This window comes from Dunckerocampus dactyliophorus, chromosome 2 (assembly GCF_027744805.1).
Source record: "Dunckerocampus dactyliophorus isolate RoL2022-P2 chromosome 2, RoL_Ddac_1.1, whole genome shotgun sequence".
NCBI classification, from domain to species: domain Eukaryota; kingdom Metazoa; phylum Chordata; class Actinopteri; order Syngnathiformes; family Syngnathidae; genus Dunckerocampus; species Dunckerocampus dactyliophorus.
In genome coordinates this window covers 7,158,545-7,181,107 of record NC_072820.1, presented here as the reverse complement: position 1 = coordinate 7,181,107, position 22,563 = coordinate 7,158,545, and the positions used below count along the sequence as shown (strand labels likewise).

At 41.4% G+C, this 22,563-nt stretch overlaps 1 protein-coding gene across 1 annotated transcript; it reads left to right on the top strand.

Annotated features, from left to right (window-relative positions):
* Positions 1-98: 98 nt before the first annotated feature.
* Positions 99-22,020, top strand: mfsd8l2 (major facilitator superfamily domain containing 8-like 2). The gene is made up of 11 exons (XM_054768186.1): positions 99-174; positions 319-504; positions 2,329-2,391; positions 2,491-2,610; positions 2,802-2,881; positions 7,148-7,433; positions 12,824-12,897; positions 16,638-16,851; positions 19,125-19,247; positions 19,384-19,514; positions 21,561-22,020. Exons 1-11 carry the CDS (start codon positions 99-101, stop codon positions 21,639-21,641), a joined length of 1,434 nt encoding a protein of 477 aa, XP_054624161.1. The 3' UTR covers positions 21,642-22,020.
* Positions 22,021-22,563: the final 543 nt, after the last annotated feature.

Genomic DNA, 22,563 nt, shown 5'->3' with positions numbered 1-22,563 from the left:
TTAATTGGAAGTGCGGTGTGTCTTATTATCAGATTTTTCCACATTTGTGCAGCACATGCACACAGGCTAGCTTGTAAAGAGTAGCGAGTTCCTGCACCATGGATAATCTCCAGAAGAGGAATCTAACCTTTATTACCATCGGACTGATGTTCATGCTGAGTGGCATAGAGTATGGTGAGTACACCCTTTCCTCATCAGAGAAGCCTTCACATAAATAAAGAGATTGCATCAGATGGGTAAATAAAGTCTTATGGAGTCTTATTATTAAGTCTTAATAAAGTCTTATTCATTCATTCATTCCCTTCCTGGTGTTTTCAGCTGTCATTCTGCCTACAATATGGCGTTACCTCCAGATCTTAGATGCCCCTCCGTACTTCTTGGGTCTGGGTCTGTCTGCTTTCAGTTTGAGCAGCCTTCTGAGTGGTCCGCTCTTTGGGTGCTGGTCAGACCGCAGTAGAACTACCAAGTCTATTATTCTTTTCTCCAATCTTTTTGAGATTGCCGGTAAGTTGCCAACCCGCAAGAACATGATCACGTGACTTATTAAGAATGCTATCGAGAATGAAGGCTGAGTACTGCTGTGCGTGTGTCTGTCTATTCTGATGCGTCATGTTAATATTACATACAGTATGTCTACTACTGCATTTGTAGTGGCGGTTGGAGCCGGGGTGTATTTTCAACAAATAAAAGGCATCTAAATAGTAATAGTACTATACAGTATATATTTATGCAGTAGACCCTTGGTCAGCATCATTAATCCATTCCAGAAGGTCCAACTCGAACCGAAACATATGCTAACCTTTTACTAGGGCAGGGACCACCTGGGGTCCTTAATTCTTTCAACTGTGAAATAGCTATCTGACTCAAAAGGTGACTTTAACAATTTCTTCTATTTAGTGAATCCAAGCAATTGTAATGCCAGCACTGGAGAGAGCGGTCAGCCACCAAGCCAAGGTCTAGCAAGGTGCGATCAGTCCTTAAAGTGAAACTGAGTTCCTCTTCCTCGTGAGCCTTCCGTGGAGGCGGTCCTAATAATCTATTCTATTTAGTGAATCCAAGCAGTTGTAATGCCAGCACTGGAGAGAGCGGTCAGCCACCAAGCCAAGGTCTAGCAAAGTGCGATCAATCTTTAAAGTGAAACTGAGTTCCTCTTCCTCATGAGCCTTACGTGGAGGCGGTCCTAAAGATCAGAAAAGTTCCCGTTAACTGCTTGTTGGTGTATTGGTCTGATTTGGTTTCAACCAGACTTGGCCAGGTGGTTGAGCGTCTCAGCCAGGAGACAGCAATGTGACTCATAACGAAACTATGTGTGTGTGTGTATGCAAGATAACTAAAAGAACAGGTTTGTTCCGCCTTGTGATCGTGTGTTTTCAAGTGGAAAAAATTCCATTCCCAACAAACCGAGTACATTTTTCCCATAAGAAATAATAATAACACAAACACGTTTGTATAGTTTTATAATTATAATTTTACATGCAGAAAGCACTTTGAAATGCATGTAAATGACAAATGAAATGGATAAAGTAACATTAACATCACCTTTACCTTGACTGAAGACATGATTGTTGACAAAGATGGCGTGAGCAATAATAAAAGCAGAGACTCGTGGCGTAACTGTGTTAGTTAGCAAAGAACAGCGTCAACTGCTGATGAAGAACACAGCTGGACACACGCAGTGAATCAATACCACGACAAGAAGCGCATCATATTGTACGCTAACCGGAAAATGTACGCAAACTAAGGCAACACAACTAACCGAGCAGTACGCTAACCAAGGTTCTACTGTATAAGTATGATTGCGGGTTGCACGGTGGCCTATATGTTTCCTGCAACCTTTTCAGGGTGTGCCGTGTCTCTTGGTCAGCTAGGATGGGCTCCAGCTCAAATATATAAGACATAAAGCTGTGCCTCAGTTTTTATTGTTAATTCATTCCAAAAGTCCTGACGAAAACCGAAGCAATTTTCCCCACAGGAAATAATGTAAATCCAATGAATCTGTTCCAGGCACCCAAAGATTTGCACGAAAAACAAACACAATCGTATTGAAAATAATCAGAGTAGTGCAGAAAACAATGCAAAAACAATGCTAGCTTACATAATAAATGATGAGTGTTGGATGACGAATGATGAACACTTTTACCTCAATTGAAAACTTGTCGGTGAAGATGACCCGGGGCCTAGAGGGAAAAGGGCGCCATCGTCGTACTTTGCCCCATGGCAGGTTATTTAGCAGTCACACTGTATTTTATACAGCAGATCTTAACAAGCATTTGTTTCACTGTAGAAATGAATTCAATGTCCTGAAAATGATTTGTACTTTTTTCTCAGGTAACTTCATGTATTTTATTGGCTATTCAAAGTGGCTGTTGTTATGTAGTCGTCTCGTGGCAGGTGATACTCACACACACACACGCACGCACACACACACACACACACACGTGTATCAGGACATTCTGAGCTTGTAACACAAGGTTGCTGTTGTCCTCTCAGGTGTCGGTGCAGGAGCAGGGTCCTCTATCTTTGGTTACCTCACCAGGAGCACCCAGCCACATGAGCGAGCTAGCATCTTTGCAGCCATCATGGCTTGTCGACAAGCCGGTCTCCTTGTGGGTTAGTCGCACGCGCGCACGCACGCAGAAAGGCATCCTTTCTACCTCTCTTCGCAGTATGTGTCTTTTTAAGAAATATCACAAGAAAGGGTTGCGAGAGTTAAAGTGAAAACCTCCACGGTGCGGCTGGTGTCTCCACATCCTGTGTTTTATGCTATCTCATCTTTAAAGCTCTTCCTGCTTTCTCTCCAGGGCCAGCGTTCAACCTGTTCCTGCGGCTGTGTGATTTCAAACTTGGACCCTTTGTTGTGAACAAGTTTACATCTCCTGGGGTAAAATAACATCCTGATCAGTAATCTAAGGATCCCCGAAAAACTCATAGCAGTCTGGAGGAACTCCAGAACTCCTCTGTGGCATTTTATTACTTCCTCTTCAGACTTGTAACACTCCATTTTGTATATTTGCACAAAGAACAATAACCTTTTCATTCTCTAAAGAGGATACGAACTTTTCATACATTGTAGAAATACTCTGCATGAGCAAAAAGTCAAATAAATTGGTGGTTTAGCTAATGACCTGTCATTTCTCACACAAGTACAGTCGTCCGTCGCCACATCACGGTTGGAATTTCACTCTATTCCGGTTTATAGTCATGAATAAATCATGCTGTTTTAGTTTGTTACATAGTTTTGGCCTAAATCAAACATTTCAAGGATAAAAATGGTTAAATGAAGTAAAATACAAATACAAGGCATTCAAAAGATGCATTCAAAGATGTCGATGATATGTACCGTGTATATGATGCACCCACTCAATTCAGAGACAAAAACTGATTAGTACATATATAAGCCGCACATGTCCATGACATAAAATAGAATATTGTGGCGCGCACGAGTCCGTGAGGACCAGGGAGCTCTTTATTTGACAGGAGCCAATCACGAGCTATGAGAAACAGGAGGTCATTGCAGTCTGTCTCATGGTGTCATCTTAGAAAGAACGCTAAAATGATCACACAGCAACTTAACAGTCAAAAGGTAGGTACAAAATATACAAGACAAGTACCAAGACGAGTTTAGAATAAAAAAACAAAATTTTAACGGCTTCCCATCATGCATTTCTTCCCAGCAAAGCACTTCATTGTCCAATGATTCACTCAGCTGCCTCAGAGGCAGACAGAGGTTGTTTATTCTGAACTCGTATAGGTACTTGTATATTTCTCACCTACCTTTTCAGTGTTAAGTTGCCGTGTGATGATTTTAGCGTTCTTTCTAAGGTGACACCGTGAGTCAGACTGTTATATTGAGTAATAAACTGCAATTTCCGATGGGTTGACGAGCTCGTCTTGACTTCCCTTATAGCTTGTGATTGGCTCCTGCCAAAGAAAGAGCTCATTGACTCAGGAGTGGCACAGTATTTGAACAATTAGCAGTAGTTCTGAAGTAAAGGAGATGTAAACGAGATTAGAACATGGCCATAAATTAGTGCTGTGTAAGTCACAGGGTTCAAAGTTTAAGAAAAAAGTAGTGGCTTATACACCGGAATTTACGGTAGTATTCTGGTCACTAAAGTGGGCGGACCTATTAGGCAAACACTGGCAAATGCCAAAGACCCTCAGATTTCCAGGGACCCCCAAAAGACTCATGAAAAACTGATTTTTTTTCTTCGTTTTTCCCTCGCTCCATCGCTGTTCACCTTTCTCGGACTCGCTGTTTTGCGGATTTTTTTTGTGCAATTTTAATACTTTTTTTCTTCTTTTCTTTGACAGCATATAAACACTGTTACAGGCCGAGCCTGGCCCTTTAAGAAGAATTGCATTGTGGGAAGTTGAGTCTTGTAGTTCTGTGCCTTAGCACAGGCGGCCTTGTCTCTCTCATTCTCCCTCTTCTGTCTGCACCGCCCACTGTCTTCTGCATCCTGATTGGCTGTTGACCATTGTCTATCAATCTACTTCGTGCCGTCTTTTGTTGTGGTCATGGCTACCAAACTAGCTAGCCGTATGAGCTGCTTGCTAACCGCCAATACTGTAAACAGTAGAAGAAACAGAAGAAGCTAACCGTGTGAGGAAAACAAGACAACAGGAGCAATATGTTTTAACAAGGATACAAAGACGCACGGCCATAGGAGTGAAAGACACGTGAGCCACTTAATAATGTCTTGTGTCCAACCCAGTGGAGTGATCATTCAAATTCAAACGAAATTTCAACTTTGAGAGTGTTTAAACGAGAGAAATGTGAGAAAATGTTATCGCCTGTCTGAGAAAAGTGTACAAAGTGTACGTTGAGGGGTTTTACTGCCTTGAAACATTTATAATCATTGTAAAAAAATATAGTTGGCTACTTCGCGGATTTCACTTATTGTGGGCTATTTTGGGAAACTATACCCCGCAATAAACGAGGGAACACCGTACATATTACTCTTTTTAGTCTTATATCACGTGCTTAAAACTATATCAAGATGCGTAATCTATCGTGATCGTTTCGACCGCTCCCATGTTGCTGTGCATGTTGCCGCGCTTTGGAGAAAAATGAAGCGCACTTATCCCAGTGGAGCGGAGAAGAGGAGGCGAGAAAGCGGGAGGAAAACAAACAGTTTTTATCAAAACTACCGAAGGCGTCAACCTTTTTCTCAGTCACAACAAACATAGACACAAGAGCACTGCTGTCAGTGTCCGACGGAGAGAATGCAGTAGTTCTACAGACGAAGCTTTCCATCACAAAGATAACCATATTACATGTCGCTTAATGTTCTTATCAATTACAGTGAAAGAGTTGAGATGATTCACTTGTGAGGTAATAATAACCCCCCAGGAGGATTTGAAGGACTTTATCTAGCTCAGGAAATAGGAGAACTTACTTGTTAGTAGATGATTCGTTCGTATTTAAAAATCGTTTTGGGGGGGGTATATAAACATGACTATGTAACTAGCAAACATAACCTAACATAAACAAACATAACAAACATAAACGAGGTGTCAATCATGTCGCTGTAATGCAGGGGTGTCCAAAGTGCGGCCCGGGGGCCATTTGCGGCCCGCAGCACATTTTAAAAATGTAATTTAACATTTAAAAAAAAAACTACAGCAGCAAAAATTGGAAAATCACTTTAAAAGTCAAAATATTAAGAGAAGAGCTGTAATCAAGCAATGAAAAAAAAGCCATCATTTCACAAGAATAAAGTAATAGTATGAGGAAAGATGTCATTTTAGTAGCATGACGTTGAAATATTAAATATTAAAGAAAAAGTTTTTTTTGTTTTTTTTTTAAAAGACAAAAACAATGAATAAAGTTGTTATTTTTGGAAACTTAGGTTGGGGGAAAATGTACAACATAGGAATAAAGTCAAAATATAAGGAGAAGAAAAATAGATACAAGAAGAAAGTTGAAATGTTTGGAAAATTATACAAAAAATTTAACAGCAGAAATTCGAACGATTAAAATTAGTAAAAGTCAAAATATTAAGGGGAAAAAAGAGTTTTCTAATGAGAAAAAAGATGCAATTTTATGAGAATAAACGAGCAAAAATTATCAAAAATGAGCAAAATGATCATTTTAGTAACAATGTGGAAATAAAGAAAAATACATTATTGTTTTAAAAGTTCTAATTACAGAAGGAAATTTGCAAGAGGAAAGCTGAAATGAAAATTTTTTTTGGAAAAAACAGCAGTTATTTTACGGGAATGAAGTCAAAATATGAAGAAAAAACTCTAAATCGAACGAAGAACAAAAGTCGCAATTTTACAAGAATAAAATTGTATTATTATGGAAAAAAAAGTCATTTTTAGTAGCATTTCACTTATATTACAAAAGTGAAATGCTGTTTTTTCTTGAGCTACATGTAGCTTCTTAGCATATCTCTACGTGTTGCTTTACAAAACATTAAAGTGGCCCTTACGTCCTTTCATTTTTCACTATGTGGCCCTCGCTGGAAAAAGTTTGCCCCCCCCCCCCTCCCCCCGCTGTAATGTTTGCAAAGACCAGACTTGAATCTCCGGAAAACAACAGGCTTTTATTGCAGGTTTGAATGATCTCACAACAGCCACAATAATCCCTCATAAAAAATCTTAATAAAACCATGGGCTACTTTTGCAGCCATTACCCACGCAAAGGGTAAGAAACTCAGCTGTGAACCCCAGACGTCACTTCCTGTCCGCCACTCACTCTCCTCCCCCAGGGAGCACATTTACAAGCGCACATGAGCATGAATGGCTCATTTTCTCTTATTATGTCTACTATATTGGGTAATACAAGTGTAAAGGTAGGTGCTATAGGGGTGTTATTTAATGCTTAGAGGGCTCTAATAATGTTTAAAATCGTATTTAGAAGGTTTTCTATGCTCTAACTACGAAAATATTCCATTTATAAATGAGGAATCCTACTTCGCGGAAACTGTGGAACCAATTAACCGCGATAAACGAGGGATTACTGTATCACCAATTTAAAGTCTGTTGTGTAGGTTTTCTTATTTTTTGTCCTAATTTGGTCCCCAGTGTTTACTGTGGCTACATTGCAGGGACTAAACACGGATAAATATGGGTAAAATCAAATACAAAGTGCATATGTGGTCCACACATGGAGTCTTTTTCCTCCTCTTCCTCTCAGATCTTCATGTGTTTGCTGTGGGTGCTGCAGCAGTTTGTGGTCCTGGCTATGTACTGGGACACACCAGCTGTCAGCTCCACAGAGGGGGCAGTCCTGATGGTGGACCTCAAACTGGAGGACGAGGAGGGGGAAGGTGAAGATGTGCCGCTGATGGGGTCAGATGATGAGCAGGTGCGCACCTACAGAGCTGTCACCCCCCACCAATCGGAGGCCTCCGCCTCATCTGAAATGCAACCACCCCATGAGGCCTCCTGGTCAGCGTTCCAAAACTTTAGCGCCAGCAGAGGTGAGTGAGTGAGTTTAGCTGTCCATCTACAGTCAGGATGATGAGCTTTTCTCCTCAGGAAGGAAGACACGTTTCCTACTTATTGATTTCCCCGCACACACAAGTAAACTTCGATTCTTTTTGTCGCATGCGAGATCATATTTCCATTATATTGATTTTAGCACTGTGTTGTTTTTTTCCAGCGTGTCTGTATGACATATCCTACAGGATGAGAGTCAGTTTGCATGGAAGCTGTGCTTAAACGCCGCTATTGATGAACAAGTCCACGCTGCGATGTTGTGCGTGGATTGCACGTGTGCACGCGTCAAACCTTGATATCGATTCTTTCACTCTGTGAAAACGTGGCAAAGGAAAGGCTGGATGGACAGCAGACGGTCTTTATTGACCAGCCTGCTGTGTTGAGTTGTGGATGAAATGGAGAAAGAATTGGCGATGTGGAAAACATTCCTCTTATTGATTCATTCACGGGCTGAGAAAAGTTTACAAGTCCAGAATGTCTGCAGCAAAACAAGGGGAAGTGCTCAGTTCGAGCAGCAAGACGCAAAAGTAGGAGCATGCGTTTGCGCCCTCACGATATTGCGGTTTCAAAAGAAAAGAAAAACTTCTCATTCTGCGTGGAAGCGGTAAGTTTTTGGCTTCTTTGTCCTTCTCGCTCACTCTGTTCGAAACACTTTCTTTAGTTCAGAATAAGTAAATTGGAGAGGCTAACCAGCTAGCTCGGTAGATCGCTATGCTAGCGGCAGCTGTCTTTTGTCCCTGCAGCGATCCCGTAGACTGCGCAATGTGACGTAAACAAAGAAAAATAAAGCGTAAGAGTGACTGTAGAGTGTTATTTCACGTCTACAGGGCCTTAATAATGTTAAAACCCATCTTTAGAAAGTCATAAACAGGTTTTCTATGCTCTAACTGCGAAAATATCCCATGAATTCATATTGATTGGTGGTTGGGTTTGGAACCAATTAACCGGGATAAAGGAGAGACGACTGTATAGAACCTTTGGGGCCCGATCTAGTAAGATCCTGAATCACCAGCGCTAAATTGCATGAGCAAACTACAAAATTGCGCCTGCTGTTAGTGGGCGTGTTGCGGGTGATCTACTTTGACTGCATGCACAATTTTTAACAGCTGCAAAAGAGGTGTGGAGTAAATGTACATGTTTTACACTACAACCTATTAAACGAAGAAATGTACAATTTATTACAGGGTTGTCCAAACTTTTTCCACTGAGGGCCGAATACTGACAATCAAAGGACGCGGTGCCCACTTGTTTTAAAATTTTGTAAAAAGGCAAAAAGAACCTTGATATATATTGTAATTTCCAGTGTATAAGCCGCTATTTTTTTCCCGCGCTTTGAACCCTGTGGCTTGTGCAGTCATGCGGCTAATTCATGGCTAAAAGAACTACAGTTCCCATGATGCTCGAGTGCAGCCTCGGGAAGTAGTGAAGTGGACGTGTGACGTGGACGCGAATATCACATTTGGAAGTCTTATGCAGAGATTGTGTTTGGATCTGACACATCTTAAGTAAGTTTGATCAGGTGTAAAATGACTACGGCTTCTGTTTAGACTGCTAATTTGCCTCGAGACGAAAGCGACACCGACGAAAGAGAGTCTGACAAAGTGTATGACAAAGGAATTACGAAGCTGTTCAAATGTGACGCTGAAGAAGACAACTTTAGTGGTTTTAGTTCCCAGGAGGAGGAGGAGGACGGCGATGAATGACTTTTCTGGTAGGTTACTGTTTAACTGTCCGTTTTACATGCGCTGTTTGGAAAAAAGCATTTATTTAATCAGAAGTTGAAAAAATGTTTCTGTGTAGCATCTTTCTGTGTGCTAAATATCCCATGCAGCTTCCAGACAGGTGCGGCTTATCTATGTACAAATCTTTATTTTAAATTTAGTATGTGCGGCTTATATACCAGTGTGCTCTGTAGTCTGGAAATTAAGCTATTTTAAGTCAAAGCTCTGTTTTATTATTAGTTATTAGTACCCACATTTCAGCTTCTTTTCTTAAGATTTTGCCTTTTTACTTTATTTTCCCCATTTTTGCTGTTGTTTTTTTGGTTTAATTTTATTTCTACAAATAAAGTTGGCCTGCGGTCCGCACTTTGGACACCCCTGATTTATTAGCTTATGATATTCATGTGAACATGTCGAAAATGCACTTGTTATCTACACCAATATTGCTTAGTAGATAGCTGCATAGCCTGATGAAATCCACACTAAAGCCCCCACCACTGTGCTAAGGGACGCACGTACTCATTATTACCCTGGCATGAACTGAGCTGGGTGTGCTGAAATGATCCAGACGCAAGAAAATGCAGTTTTGCCAGGACTTTTTCCTTCGGAGATATGGTATGGCTCCTTTTTGTGACTGGTCCTTCATGTTTGGACATGACTTGAGTTTGTTTTAACGCAGGCGGATCTTAGAATGAATGACTGCAACAGCAAAAGGCCTCCAACTAGCCAGCTATATATACCGTAGTTAATCGAAACAAGAAATACTGTAACTGGGATTTGCTTGTGTATGTTTAATAGTAGTGAAGCTCTTGGAAGGAAAAGGCGAATTTTTAAATGTTTTTACAATTTTAGTCCAAGCGTCCCATATTAAACTATTTTTCAACAGTCTTAAATAATTTTCAGGGCCTCACAATAGTGCATTGGAAGTGTATTGCCTAAAATCTCGTCTTGATGCTGGAATTTAGACAGTTTAAAGCCCGACTGGGAACACTCAGTTTTATGTGTCTGCAGCTTTAATGCTAATGAGCTAGTCCACGTCTATTTTTCTCGGCTGTGTGGGACGACATCGCGCTAACGTGTACCTTATCCACTTTTTACATACACACTGTAGCGCTGTGCTTGTCCAACATAATAGATAAGGGACTGGGACAGAGGGCCACAAACGCTAGCAACACTAGCATAGCTATGTGAGCAGAGTCATATTTTAACATAAACATCATGCTAGGTTAGCCTACGTCTGTAGCTGACCGTTGGCAGAGAGCTCCGGGCTTTATTTTAAGATGTGTAGTAAAGCCTGAGTTTTACATGTCATGTGTTACATGACCTTGAAGTCCCCTCTTATCTCAAAAGGGGAGCAAACAAGTGAGAAATGATCCATTATTGTCATGTTTAGTGGTTACAAACAGGCCCGATGGACACATACTACTCTTAGAATATCACTAAAAAGTCACATTTTGCATAACAGTTGTGAGGCCTGAAACACATCTGGGAGACTTTCAACGCGAGTCTCCCAGCCCACAGACATGGAAGAAAGGGAATATTAAGGGAAGCACAAAGGTTTTGGTCTCAGCAGGGTGCAGAGAGAGCTTTGTTCAAAAGCCCCAACTAAAGCAAAGGTGCTCATCTATCAGCCTGTACAAGTGGGGGGGGGATGAAAAACAGGACTTCAGTGTGTCAAAGCCACCACCCGGATTGGTGTTGAACTTCTGATCTAAGTGAAGAATACCAAATAATCAATCATGCATTACAGCAAAAAACTATTCATCAGCTGATCATGGGAAAAAAATGGACAACTTGAACAAACGAGATGATGCAAAACAATAAAAACATCTCCTAGTATACATGAGTGTGGCATCTGGCGACTATGGCAAAGACCCTGGCTCTTTGGTGTTATGGTCAGTGTACAGGTTTCCCAACCAAACAGACACAGATATACATACAGTAGATACCAGGTATACTAGTCATCAGAGGTCTAAGACAAATGGTGTCAGAAGTAGGCTGGTTAGACATGAGGCCATTCATGGCATGCCCTTTTTGGCGTTCCCTTGGGACAGGTGACGCCTGTGTGATTGACTCCGGAGCTGGGTAAGACGCTATTTACTGTAGATTGGAATGGGGCACCTGTGTTGGATATATTCATCCATTCATTCACTATGCCGCTTATCCTCACTCGGGTCGCGGGGGTATGCTGGAGCCTATCCCAGCTTGTTGCATCACAGTCCAGCCTAAATAGCTGGCAACACAGTTTATTGTGGTTAATTGGTTCCAGACGCAAACGTGATAAGTGAATTTCCACCAAGTAGGATTCTGTATTTATAAATTGGATATTTTCATAGTTAGAGTATAGAAAACCTGTTCACGACCTTCTAAATACAATTTTTAACATTATTAGAGCCCTCTAGACATGAACTAACACCCTTATTGTCACCTTTACACTCGTATTACCCAATATAGTAGGCATAACAAGCGACAATAAGACATACGAGGCATAAATAAAACTCACACGTTAGCATTGAGAGAGTTTGTCATTGTTTCTTCCGGTTTCTGGGCAGTATTTCCTGCGTTGGCTATTCTCTCATCAATGTAACATTACTGACAATGTAGGATACTACAGTATATATCGTTGCAGACATCTTTAAATGCGTCTTTTGAATGCCTTGAATTTGCACTTGAGTTCATTTAGCCATTTTGCTTGAAAATGCTTAATTTAGGCAACAAAATAGTACGATTAGCTTAAAATTATGCATATTTTTGGGACTTATAATAGGTCGTATTCCACCACACAGCAGCATGATATATTAATTAACATTTCTGGAAAAGCGTGATAGAATGAAGCCATGACATTCTGAACTACTTTCTAAAAAGTAGCTCTCTGACAGGTTTTTTTCAACCTTACAGATACAGTATAAACATAAGGTCGGGGGCACTACTCACCAAGCTCCTTGAAAAACGGTGTCAGAAGTAGGATATTTGGGTGTGACGCCGTCCGTGGTGCGCCCAGTTCGGAGGTCCTTGTCTTCAGAACTGAGTTGCAGCACTGCAAACTACAGCCAAATAATAATCACGTTAAAATGAACACCTTTCTGACAGTGTCAGTGAAATTGAGCATGCTTAAGACTATTTTTGATGCACCTCTTTTGTTGGATTTGAGTGTGCAGAAGTATAAAAAGATGACCAAGCAGACCTAATAACCACATTTCCATAGAAAGCATCATCCTTGCTTTGACACCACGGCGTAATATCAAGCGCTTCCCTTCAGCCATCTGGCCAACACATCCAAATTTAGCAGCAAGCACCGCTCGGTTTTCACTCAAGTCCTTTTTCAACAATTCCGACTGCAGTAGATGTGATCAAAATTTGGAAATGATAAGAATACACTTTGTTCTTGTCATCATGGCGGTTTGGATATAAGAAAAACAAGCCAGCCATTTATCTCCCACTGAAGGCGCACACAGGCCAAGTTGTGCACAGCCTGCCTCTTCAATCGTAAAGCTCCCAAGTTTTCTTTTCCCTTTCAGCTTCTCTTTGCCGGCATAAATCGCCAGTTTAAGCTTTCAATTTAATGGTAGCACTTCAGCTGATTTTATGATTTTTTTTTCCCCCTCTTTTGGTTGCTCAGTGCTGCTCACTCTTTGTCTTTCACGCTGTAGAGTTCCTGAGGGAGGAGGTGATTGTTCTCCTCACGGCTCAGTTCATCACGCTCTTCAATCAGACTGCGCTGGAGGTGAGAGCTGCCACAGCCGGCACCCATCAAGCCGGAATTTCCGAAAAGTCCTCACGTCACACTGCTTTAGACTGTCAGAGCCTCAACCCCACAAAAATCTTACTTTGAGAAATGATCAGGTAACGGTGTGACGGCAATTCAGAGTAAAAAAAAACAAAAAAAAACGTACATCAACGTATCTTTAGAGTACAATAACTTTTCATTGGGGTGGTACATTCTTTTTACCCTTGACACTTGCCTTCAGCCTTGAAATCTACAGTGCATTTGGGTGGGACATCAAAAGATGAATATGAGACCAGAGAGCAACATTTCTGTTGTTATTTCCAAGTATTCACATCTGGATCAGATGCACAACTTAGGCCAGGGGTGTCCAGAGTGCGGCCCGGGGATAACTCATTTGTGGCCCGCGGCTGTGATTTTATCAGCCCGCAGCACAGTCTAAAAATGTAACTTAACAAGGAAACTTAAAAAAAACAGCAACAACAGCGGCAAAAATGGGAAAATCCATCAAAAGTCAAAATATTAAGAGAAGAGTTGTAATCCAGCAGGGACAAAAAGCCATACTTTCACAAGAATAAAGTAATAGTATGAGGGAAAATGTATTTTAGTGGCGTGAAGTTGAAATATTAAAGAAAAAACAATCACTAAAGTTGCAGTTTTTGAAACTTAGGTTGGGTGCAAATTTATAACATAGGAATAAAGTCAAAATATCAGGAGAAGAAAAATATACAAGAAGAAAGTTTAAATATTTGGAAAATTATACAAAATATTACACAAAAAAAACAACAGAAATTTTGTCAGAATAAAATCAAAATATTAAGAGAAAAAAATAGAGAAAACATTTGCAATTTTATGAGAATAAACTTGTGAAATGAGGAAAAATATCATTTTAGTAACAATGTTGAAATAAGGAAAGCTGAAATGAAACATTTGGAAAATGAAAAAAAACAGCAGAAATGGAAAAAAACAGCTAAAATTTTACAGGAATAAAGTCAAAATATGAAGAAAAAAGTCATAATCGAATGAAGAACAAAAGCCGCAATTTTACAAGAATAAACCCGTATTATTATGGGAAAAACGTCATTTTTAGGAGCATTTCACCTACATTACAAAGGTGAAATGCAGTTTTTTCTTGAGCTACATGTAGCTTCTTAGCATATCTCTATGTGTTGCTTTACTAAATATCAAAGTGGCCCTCGCGTCCTTTCATTTTTCAGTATGTGGCCCTCGCTGGAAAAAGTTTGGACACCCCTGACTTAGGCCATGTGCAAACGGGAACGCTCCTGGGTTGTTGTTATTTTTTTGGCAGTTTGAAAAAAATGTGCGTCCACACCGTAAACAGTTGCACCCAGACGTGAGCACATGACTGGGGTGAAAACGATGTAATACAGAAGGCACACCCAATGGTTCAATCACAACCATTGCACACACATTGGTCATAGCCAGTATAACCATTTGGAATGTCCTGAAGAAGAAAGAAACCTCCGGTGCGCTAAGTAACAGACATCCAACAGGTACAGAAAGGAAATTATCAGCAGTTGATGGCAGAAATATTGTGAGAGCTGTAAAGAAACACCCTAAAACAACTGTTAGTTGTTCAGCAACAACCCGCAGAAGGCAGGAGTGAAAGTATCATGAGCTTCTTCATGAACAAAAGTACAAGGCTCTACCAGAAGATGCAGACCACTCATTAGCAAGAAGAATAGGAAGGCTAGGTTGGAATATCAAATTGATGGCACAGGTACCTTTTTTGGCCCCCATGGCGGGTTATTTAGCAGTCGCATCCATGCAGGAACAGTGAGTCAGTGGAAACGTCTTGAAAAGTGGAAATATTGAGTAAGGACAAACGGACACGATCTTTCCTCAAGCCATGTTTGTTAGGACTGTACTGGAATACTTTCACCCAAAATGTACATCAAAAGAGTAGCTGAGTAAATATTCTCTCGCTTAACATGAGCAGTTTAAACTTAAAGTGACAGTATTCATGTGAAAATGTTCCAATAAACAAATACAGCAATTGACAAAATATGCTGCAGTAAATTCAACACATTTATATTATACGACAAAACCCACTTCTTATCATTTCTAATACACAAGACGAAGCGTACATTCAGTTTGTCACAGACATTCCAGCAAATATACTCACAAGTGAAACAGTGAAACTTTTTATGATTAAGGGGAAAAAAATCCAAACCTACATGGCTCTGTGTGAAAAAGTGATTGCCCCCCCCCCTTGTTAATACATAACTTAATTGAGATTAATTGAGATCTGTCAGTCTGGAAAGGTTCTAAAACCATTTGTAACGCTTTGGGACTCCAGCGAACCACAGTGAGAGCCATTATCCACAAATGGCGAAAACATGGAACAGTAGTGAACCTTCCCAGGAGTGGCCGGAAAACCAAAATTACCCCAAGAGCTCAGCGATGACTCATCCAAGGGGTCACAAAGACACCACAACAACATCCAAAGACCCGCAGGCCTCACTTGCCTCAGTTAAGATCAGTGTTCATGACTCCACCATAAGAAAGACACTGGGCATGGCAGCGTTCCGAGACAAAAACCACTGCTGAGCAAAAAGAACATCTCGTCTCAATTTTGCCAGAAAACATCTTGATGGTCCCCAAGACCTTTGGGAAAATACTCTGTGGTCTAACAAGACAAAAGTTCAACTTTTTGGAAGGTGTGTGTCCCATTACATCTGGCGTAAAAGTAACGCCGCATTTCAGAAAAAGAACATCATACCAACAGTAAAATATGGTGGTGGTAGTGTGATGGTCTGGGGCTGTTTTGCTGCTTCAAGACCTGGAAGACTTGCTGTGATAAATGGAACCATGAATTCCGCAGTCTGCCAAAAAATCCTGAAGGAGAATGTCCGGCCATCTGTTTGTGGCCTCTAGCTGAAATGAACTTGGGTTCTGTAGCAGGACAATGATCCAAAACACACCAGCAAGTCCTTTGGAGTGGCCTGACCTGAATCCTATTGAGATTCTGTGGCATGACCTTAAAAAGGCGCTTCATGCTGGAAAACCCTTCAATGTGGCTGAATGACAACAATTCTGCAAAGATAAGTGAGCCAAAATTCCTCCACAGCGCTGTAAGAGACTCATTGCAAGTTATCACAAACGTTTGATTGCAGTTTTTCACCCAGTGCCATGTACATTTGGATTGTTTTCCCTTAATAATAATAAGTTTCATTTAAAAACTGCATCTTGTGTTCAGCTGTGTTGTCATTGACTAATATTTAAATTGGTTTGATGATCTGAAACATTTAGGCGTGACAAACATGCAAAAAAATAAGAAATCCGGAAGGAGGCAAATACTTTTTCACACCACTGTACGTAATGCGTCGGTTGCTTTGTTCGGGCACTCGATTTCGGGACAAATGGACTGGTTTGTTATGCGCAATATTGTTACGATAACCAGGGTAAAATTTAGGCAAAAACCCAATCATGTGGTTCCTAAAACGAAATTTGATTGTATATTTCTACACTGCTTGTCAGTGGGAAAAACTGTGTCAGGTCCTGTTTTAATAAATACCTGATGGATAAATGGTTAAACTGCTTTGGCACAGTATTGGACTTGATTGTCATCATTTTCATATCAGAAAAGGAACACTTCTTTTGATCCGCTCTCCGTGAAGCCTGTGAGGAATTTAAAGCGGTTTTCTAATCTTCCAGTGACTGAACCATTTCATCTCTGTGGGCGACCTTGTAACAATATGTTTCTCAACCCCCCCCAGACCATGGTGACTCCTCTGACGCAACGCTACTTCAGTTTTGGCGAGCTGGGAAACAGTGTGATGTACAGCCTGTGCGGGGTGGAGGTCATCCTGGGCTTCCTCTTTGTTCGCTGGCTGAGCGGGAAGGTGGCGGACCGTGCAGTGCTGGCGGTGGGCCTGGTCATCTGTTGCGCCGCCTGTATCTGGTGCCTCGTATTCCTCTGCAACCTTCGAGGTGCTGACCTGCCTAGTAAATATAAACATGCATGCAGTGGTACACACGCTTATTTTCTGTATGGTCGGTGCCGTGTAGTACGGCAGAGCCATATTTGGTTGCATATGTGCTAAAGTGGATATGCTGTGTGAATGATACCATTCAGCATTTGTAAGGCCAGCTGGAGACCATGAAGGCAAAACTGGATCCCGCGTCTTCATGTTGGCTTGCGTCTGTCTCGGCTTGTCACGTTTTTCACTGTGATGACAAACGACAGGTGCTGGAGCGGGAAATTGCCTGAGTACATATAAAGGGATTAGAGTAATCTCATTAGACGAGAATGCCATTTGTTAAAGCATATCATGCATTTGTAGGCTATTTGTTAAGGCTGAAACAGCAAAACAAAGAAAGCAATCTAAATGCTGAGATACGTGCAAACGTGATTTTTGTCCTGGTCCGTTTAGAAGCATGTCTGATTGATGAAATTGCATTTTGAAAATAAGATTACAGGATTTGACTGGAGAGAGAAACATCCAACGTTCTGAGTGGGCACAGATTCACACAAAGATGTGCGCAGTGCAGAGCGGCCCAGAACAAAAATCGAGTGGCTGCTAGCTTGGCAGAGGTTTCACTTTCAGATCGAGCTCTCTGCGGAGCTGCCAAGCCATTTGTGGAAGGAGGAAGGACTGGAGAACGGAACACAAGATCACTTTGTACCAGCAAGTAAAAGCGTTAAATAACTGTGTTTTATTTGTGACAAGCACCATGTTCTCACACCACACCAGGAACATTACATTACATTACATTACATTATTGTCTGACGTCTTTCCCAGCATCACATCCAGCAGCATCTGTCAGCATCTACATTTAAAAATGGCTAAATGAACTAAAATACAAATATAAGGCATTCAAAAGACGCATTCAAAGATATGTAGTGTTCTACACTGGTCACTAGGTGTCAGTAATGTTACTGTAATGTTCGGTGAAACACACAACAGGCTTCTTTTTCATGTTCCAATGATCTCACAACCTTGTAATTAATCTGAGGGCTGAGGCCCAGCGCCACCCGCCCCCTCGCTTCTTCTTTGGTTTGATCCACAGCACGTAGTGGACGTTTGGCCAGCATGGGAGCGTAAGTATCACGCCTGTAGAGGGCGCCCATCTGCCACACATGCGCTGGCCTGATGAGGATTTGATGAGCGCTGAGAATTAGTAAATAGGATATTTTTTTCTTTCTGCTGCTGCGGCGCCCCCTGGAGAATGCCACCCTGGGCAATTTCCCATAAGGCCCATAGCTCGAACCGCCACTGCATGCAAAGCTGAAACTCAACTCTGAACCCCCAACGTCACTTCCTGTCCGCCCCTCACTCAGTTTCCCTGAGGAGGACACATTTATAGTAACACACACGAGCACAAGTCTTATTTATGTGTTACGTTCCTTTATTATGTCTGCTATATTGGGTAATACGAGTGTAAAGGTGTTTCATGTCTAGAGGGCTCTAATAATGTTAAAAATCGTATATTTGGAGGGTCTTAAAGAGGTTTTCTAACTTTGTAACTCATTTGGTTCGTCCCTGGACAAGCCTAGGGATGAGACCGAGGTCCACCGCATGAGAGTTGAGACCCGCCTCTCAGTTGGGAGGGCGCTAGGAAAAAACATAGTAGTTTCCGGGGGTATGCAGTGATGATTTACTAAAAAAAAAAAAAAACCACAGACATGTGTAATCCAGCATAAAAACTTCACATGTTGTACATTTTAGCCTGATTGCAGGAAACAGATGCAAAAAAATTGCCATATGCTTGTTACCGCCAATAATTCTACAATTAAATTACTGCTCTATTTTAATATTTAGAAAAATAAGAAAAGTAGCACTATGGATTTGGTGCAGCACTAAAGTAAGAGTCTTCTTTGATAGCATGTAAAAGTTACAATAATAGACCACAAGACATGCTCAAAAAGCCTTTTCCGTAGGGAGAGACTGGCTACACGATATTATAATAGAAGAAAAATAGTATTAGTAGTAGAGTGATGCACAAATGATGCGCATTAGTATACTTGTTTTGGTCACACTGACAAAGCAAGAAGCAACTATGGTGGCACTTCAGGTTCCCAGAGGCTCAATAACCAAACGGATGGAGCCATGGTGTCCCAACAACACCCCTCCATGATATTCCTATCCAGGTTACTGATGTAAGCAGGATGGCTTTCCATCAGGAAACATCCTGCTACACAACCCTGCTCCAGTTAATAGTCACATCACTGCACCTTCATATTGTTGCTCCATTGCTGCCAGGCACCTACGAGTGGGAGATGTCGGCCTTCGTCATCGGCGTGTTCCTGCAGCTGCTGGGGCTCCCCTTCGTCGCAGTGTCTCAGGTGTCTCTGTTCTCCAAAGTCACGGCAGAGAAAACACAAGGTGACCTCGGCCCCTTTTGCTTAACGCGACAACAGAAACAACACGCGGAACAAATGCATGTCGGTTGTTCACCTTTCACGTTGTCGCCCTCTTTTCGTGCAAGTGAATGTAAGGCATTTTTGTGTGTCACCAAAAGGATTCAGTCAAGGCGTAAGACGATCAGTAGGGGGCCTCGCCACCATCCTGGGTCCCTTGTGGGCTGGCGGACTGACCGATCATTTATACATAATGCTGGGCGTGATGCTGGCTCTCCTCTTGATGGTCTCAGTAAGTGTCCCTTGTAGAGCCCCTCTAATGTGTTGTAACAGTAATTATGTGTCCCTTGGGTCTGTTTATGACCACCATCATAAAGGGAAAAAAGGACTTCGCTACACGTCTTAAAATAAAGCTTCTAACTATTGGCAGTAGGTTATTATATCGTGAATTGACAGCTATTTTGGTATTTGATTAATCGTTTGTTTGATTTAAAAATGTAAATACTCTCTGATTTCAGCCTCTCAGTTGTGAATATTTTGAAATGTCATCAGTCATCCACGAAAGCAAAGCAATTATCTTTGTGTTTTAGGCAAAACAAGATTTCAGCTTTGACACTGGAAAACCGTGATCGGCATTTTTGCCTCTTCTGATATGACACCAACCAAACCATTTCATGTTTGTGTTTGGTTCATATTGATTTGGTCCTTCTTGGGCAGGGGGGTCCAAACGTTTTCCACTGAGGGCCGCATAAGGAAAAATCAAAAGATGCGGGGGCCACTTTTACATTTTTTAAACCTACTGTACTGTAGATGCACAGGCGTCTTTTTATATTTAAAAAATATGGAATAAAAAACTAAATATAAGCAAATTACTGTATATTTATTCATTTTATCAGTGACAAAGCGTCATATTTTTGCTGTTTTTTTTTTTACATTTTTACAAATCTTTCACCTTTCTTCTTGTGCATTTACAGTATGATTTTATTCGCATCATATTTTGACGTTATTATTGTAACGTATGTCCACACGGGAATGCTCCTCGGATTTTTTTATTGGCGGGTTGAAAAAATGTGCGTTCACACTGTGCCAGATTGGTAAATAGTTGCATCCAGATGGGAACGGATCACTGAGTGAAAACGATGTAATATGGCGCTGTAAACAGACACGTAGACGTAACCATGTGACACACCAAACCATAGAAGAAGAAAGAATGCATCCACAATGCAAGTCCGTCATCTTCCGCTTTCCAAGGCTCATCTAGACGAGAAGTGGAATTACTTCTGCCAGTCATTATGGGGTATAAAACAACAAAATACCAGGAGAACATCGACTGGGGTGAGTCATCCTAGTCGAAATATTCAGCAAATACGTCGGCGTGTCGGCAGCGCTCACTTCTTTTTCCCACTCGGGGCGCCGCTTTCAAGAAATACCGTTTCAGGTCACCCAGAGCGCTGTTTCCGTGTGGCTGAAAGGCTGAAACGAGAAAAGGCTTTGCCGTTCTGACCTGAAAACGTTTCCGCGTGGATAGTCCCTTATAACTAACAGAATTTTCCGAAAATTGCAGCTTTCTTTGTTTTGTTTGATTCTCATATTCCGAATATTTCAACTTTATGCTCTTTTTCTGTTAACATTATGACTTTACTCTTTTAATACTTTGTCTTTATTCTTGTCAAATTAATGCTGTTTTTCTGTTTTTTGTTGTTGTTTTTTTTTTCTTGCTTAGTTGTACTTTTAGAACGTGTTGAGGGCTAATAAAAAAAAGCAGCCATGGGCCGTAAATGGCCCCGGGCCGCACTTTGGTTACCCCCTTTTCTAGGGCCTCACCGATGACTCGATTAATCAAAACGGCAAGCTTCAAATTAATCGACAAAAAAGTCATCCTAAGGCCTAATTTTAATTGGACATGGTCAAGCTCTGTTAACTTCTCATGAGGGACCAGGATTGACTGCAGCTGCTAATTTGTTTTTGCCACCATTCAAAATATTTGTTTGAACGCAATCATTGGCTCAACCAGTACCCACAACAACGGGAACATCCAATCAACTCTGTGAGAATTGTTGAATTACACAAGTTGGGAAAGTCTTACGAAAAAAAAACAACTTTTAGAAATCCTGTCTCGCTATTCTGTATGATAGGAATATGCTGCCCCCTGTTGGTTTGGAGGATTTTAAGGCTCTTACTTCTTTGTCAAGTTTCAAACTACAACTTTTCTACTTCCCAACTCGTGTAGCTTCAGGACACACTTCGACACTCCAAAAACTAAACTCAGCATGTCTTTGATGGCCTCTGCTTTCTGCTCTACTCTCTAAAGAGATATTGTCTGCTGTATCTGTTTCAGGTTATGACGGCGTTGTCATACGGCCGCCTGACTCAGCCCAGAGCAGTGCAGTGCGCCCAGAGCTCTGACAGTGGAGGATAGAGCTGCAGGCAGTGAAAAAGAGCTGGAGAAGCTAAAAACAGAAGCAATGCCCTTCATCTCAGAAAGGATCAATGCGGAAGGACAGAAGAAATAAAACATACTGTCACTGCCAGAAATGGAGTTAAAATACTCTTGTTTTTGAAGCTTTGTGCCTGCAGACTGGCCAACCTTGCATGTGCTTCAGTTGCTGACTAATACTGTTATCTTACAGAAGGGGGCACTGTTGCTCTCGTGTTGTGGCTGCATGGGGCAGCATTGAAGATGAAAGCCATTCCTCTCCAACTAAACTATTTATAGTCCCAGGTGTTGATGGAAAGATAAGAGGAGAGGTTTTTCCATGTGACCCAACTTCTCATTCCTTGTCTCCAGTCTTTTTCGTTCTCCTAAAAAATAAACACATGAAATGAAACAGATGACACAATGAGTGTAAAAGTGGAGCTGTCAACGTCCTATCGGCTTCATGTCAGTGTTGCTGACAGGAGAGCCTGTTCAAAAATAGTGATGCATGGCAGATTGCTTAATATTTATCAGGGGGAAAAAAAAGTGCATTTTTATGCCTCAATCAAAACACAAAGCTTTGACAACATCACAAAGAGCATATCTGAGAATATATTTCCATGTGCATGGGCCATTGCAGAAAATGAAATGTATAAATGCACAATAAAATTATAATTTTATTTAAGCGGGCCGCTCCAGCTCAGCGCCGACATCTGGTCATCGTGGAGGCGCGGCGGCAGGAGCAGGCAGCGAGATGTGCAAAGGCTGTCTGGCAAGCAAAGCAAGGACAGCGGATGAGGTGGGAGGGAGTTGAGAGGAGAAAGTTCTCTTGAAGGGAGCTTTTGAGCACGGAAACGTTTCGCATCAGCTTCATCCTACGGGCCACATACGATGCCTTACCTACCCCCTCTAACCTCCGCCAATG

Excerpts from the sequence above, each read along its gene's own strand:
- mfsd8l2 (XM_054768186.1), top strand. The coding sequence starts at position 99 with ATGGATAATCTCCAGAAGAGGAATCTAACCTTTATTACCATCGGACTG. Across the intron at positions 2,611-2,801 it reads ACAAGCCGGTCTCCTTGTGG|GGCCAGCGTTCAACCTGTTC; the intron begins GTTAGTCGCACG and ends CTTTCTCTCCAG. Across the intron at positions 19,248-19,383 it reads CACGGCAGAGAAAACACAAG|GATTCAGTCAAGGCGTAAGA; the intron begins GTGACCTCGGCC and ends TGTCACCAAAAG.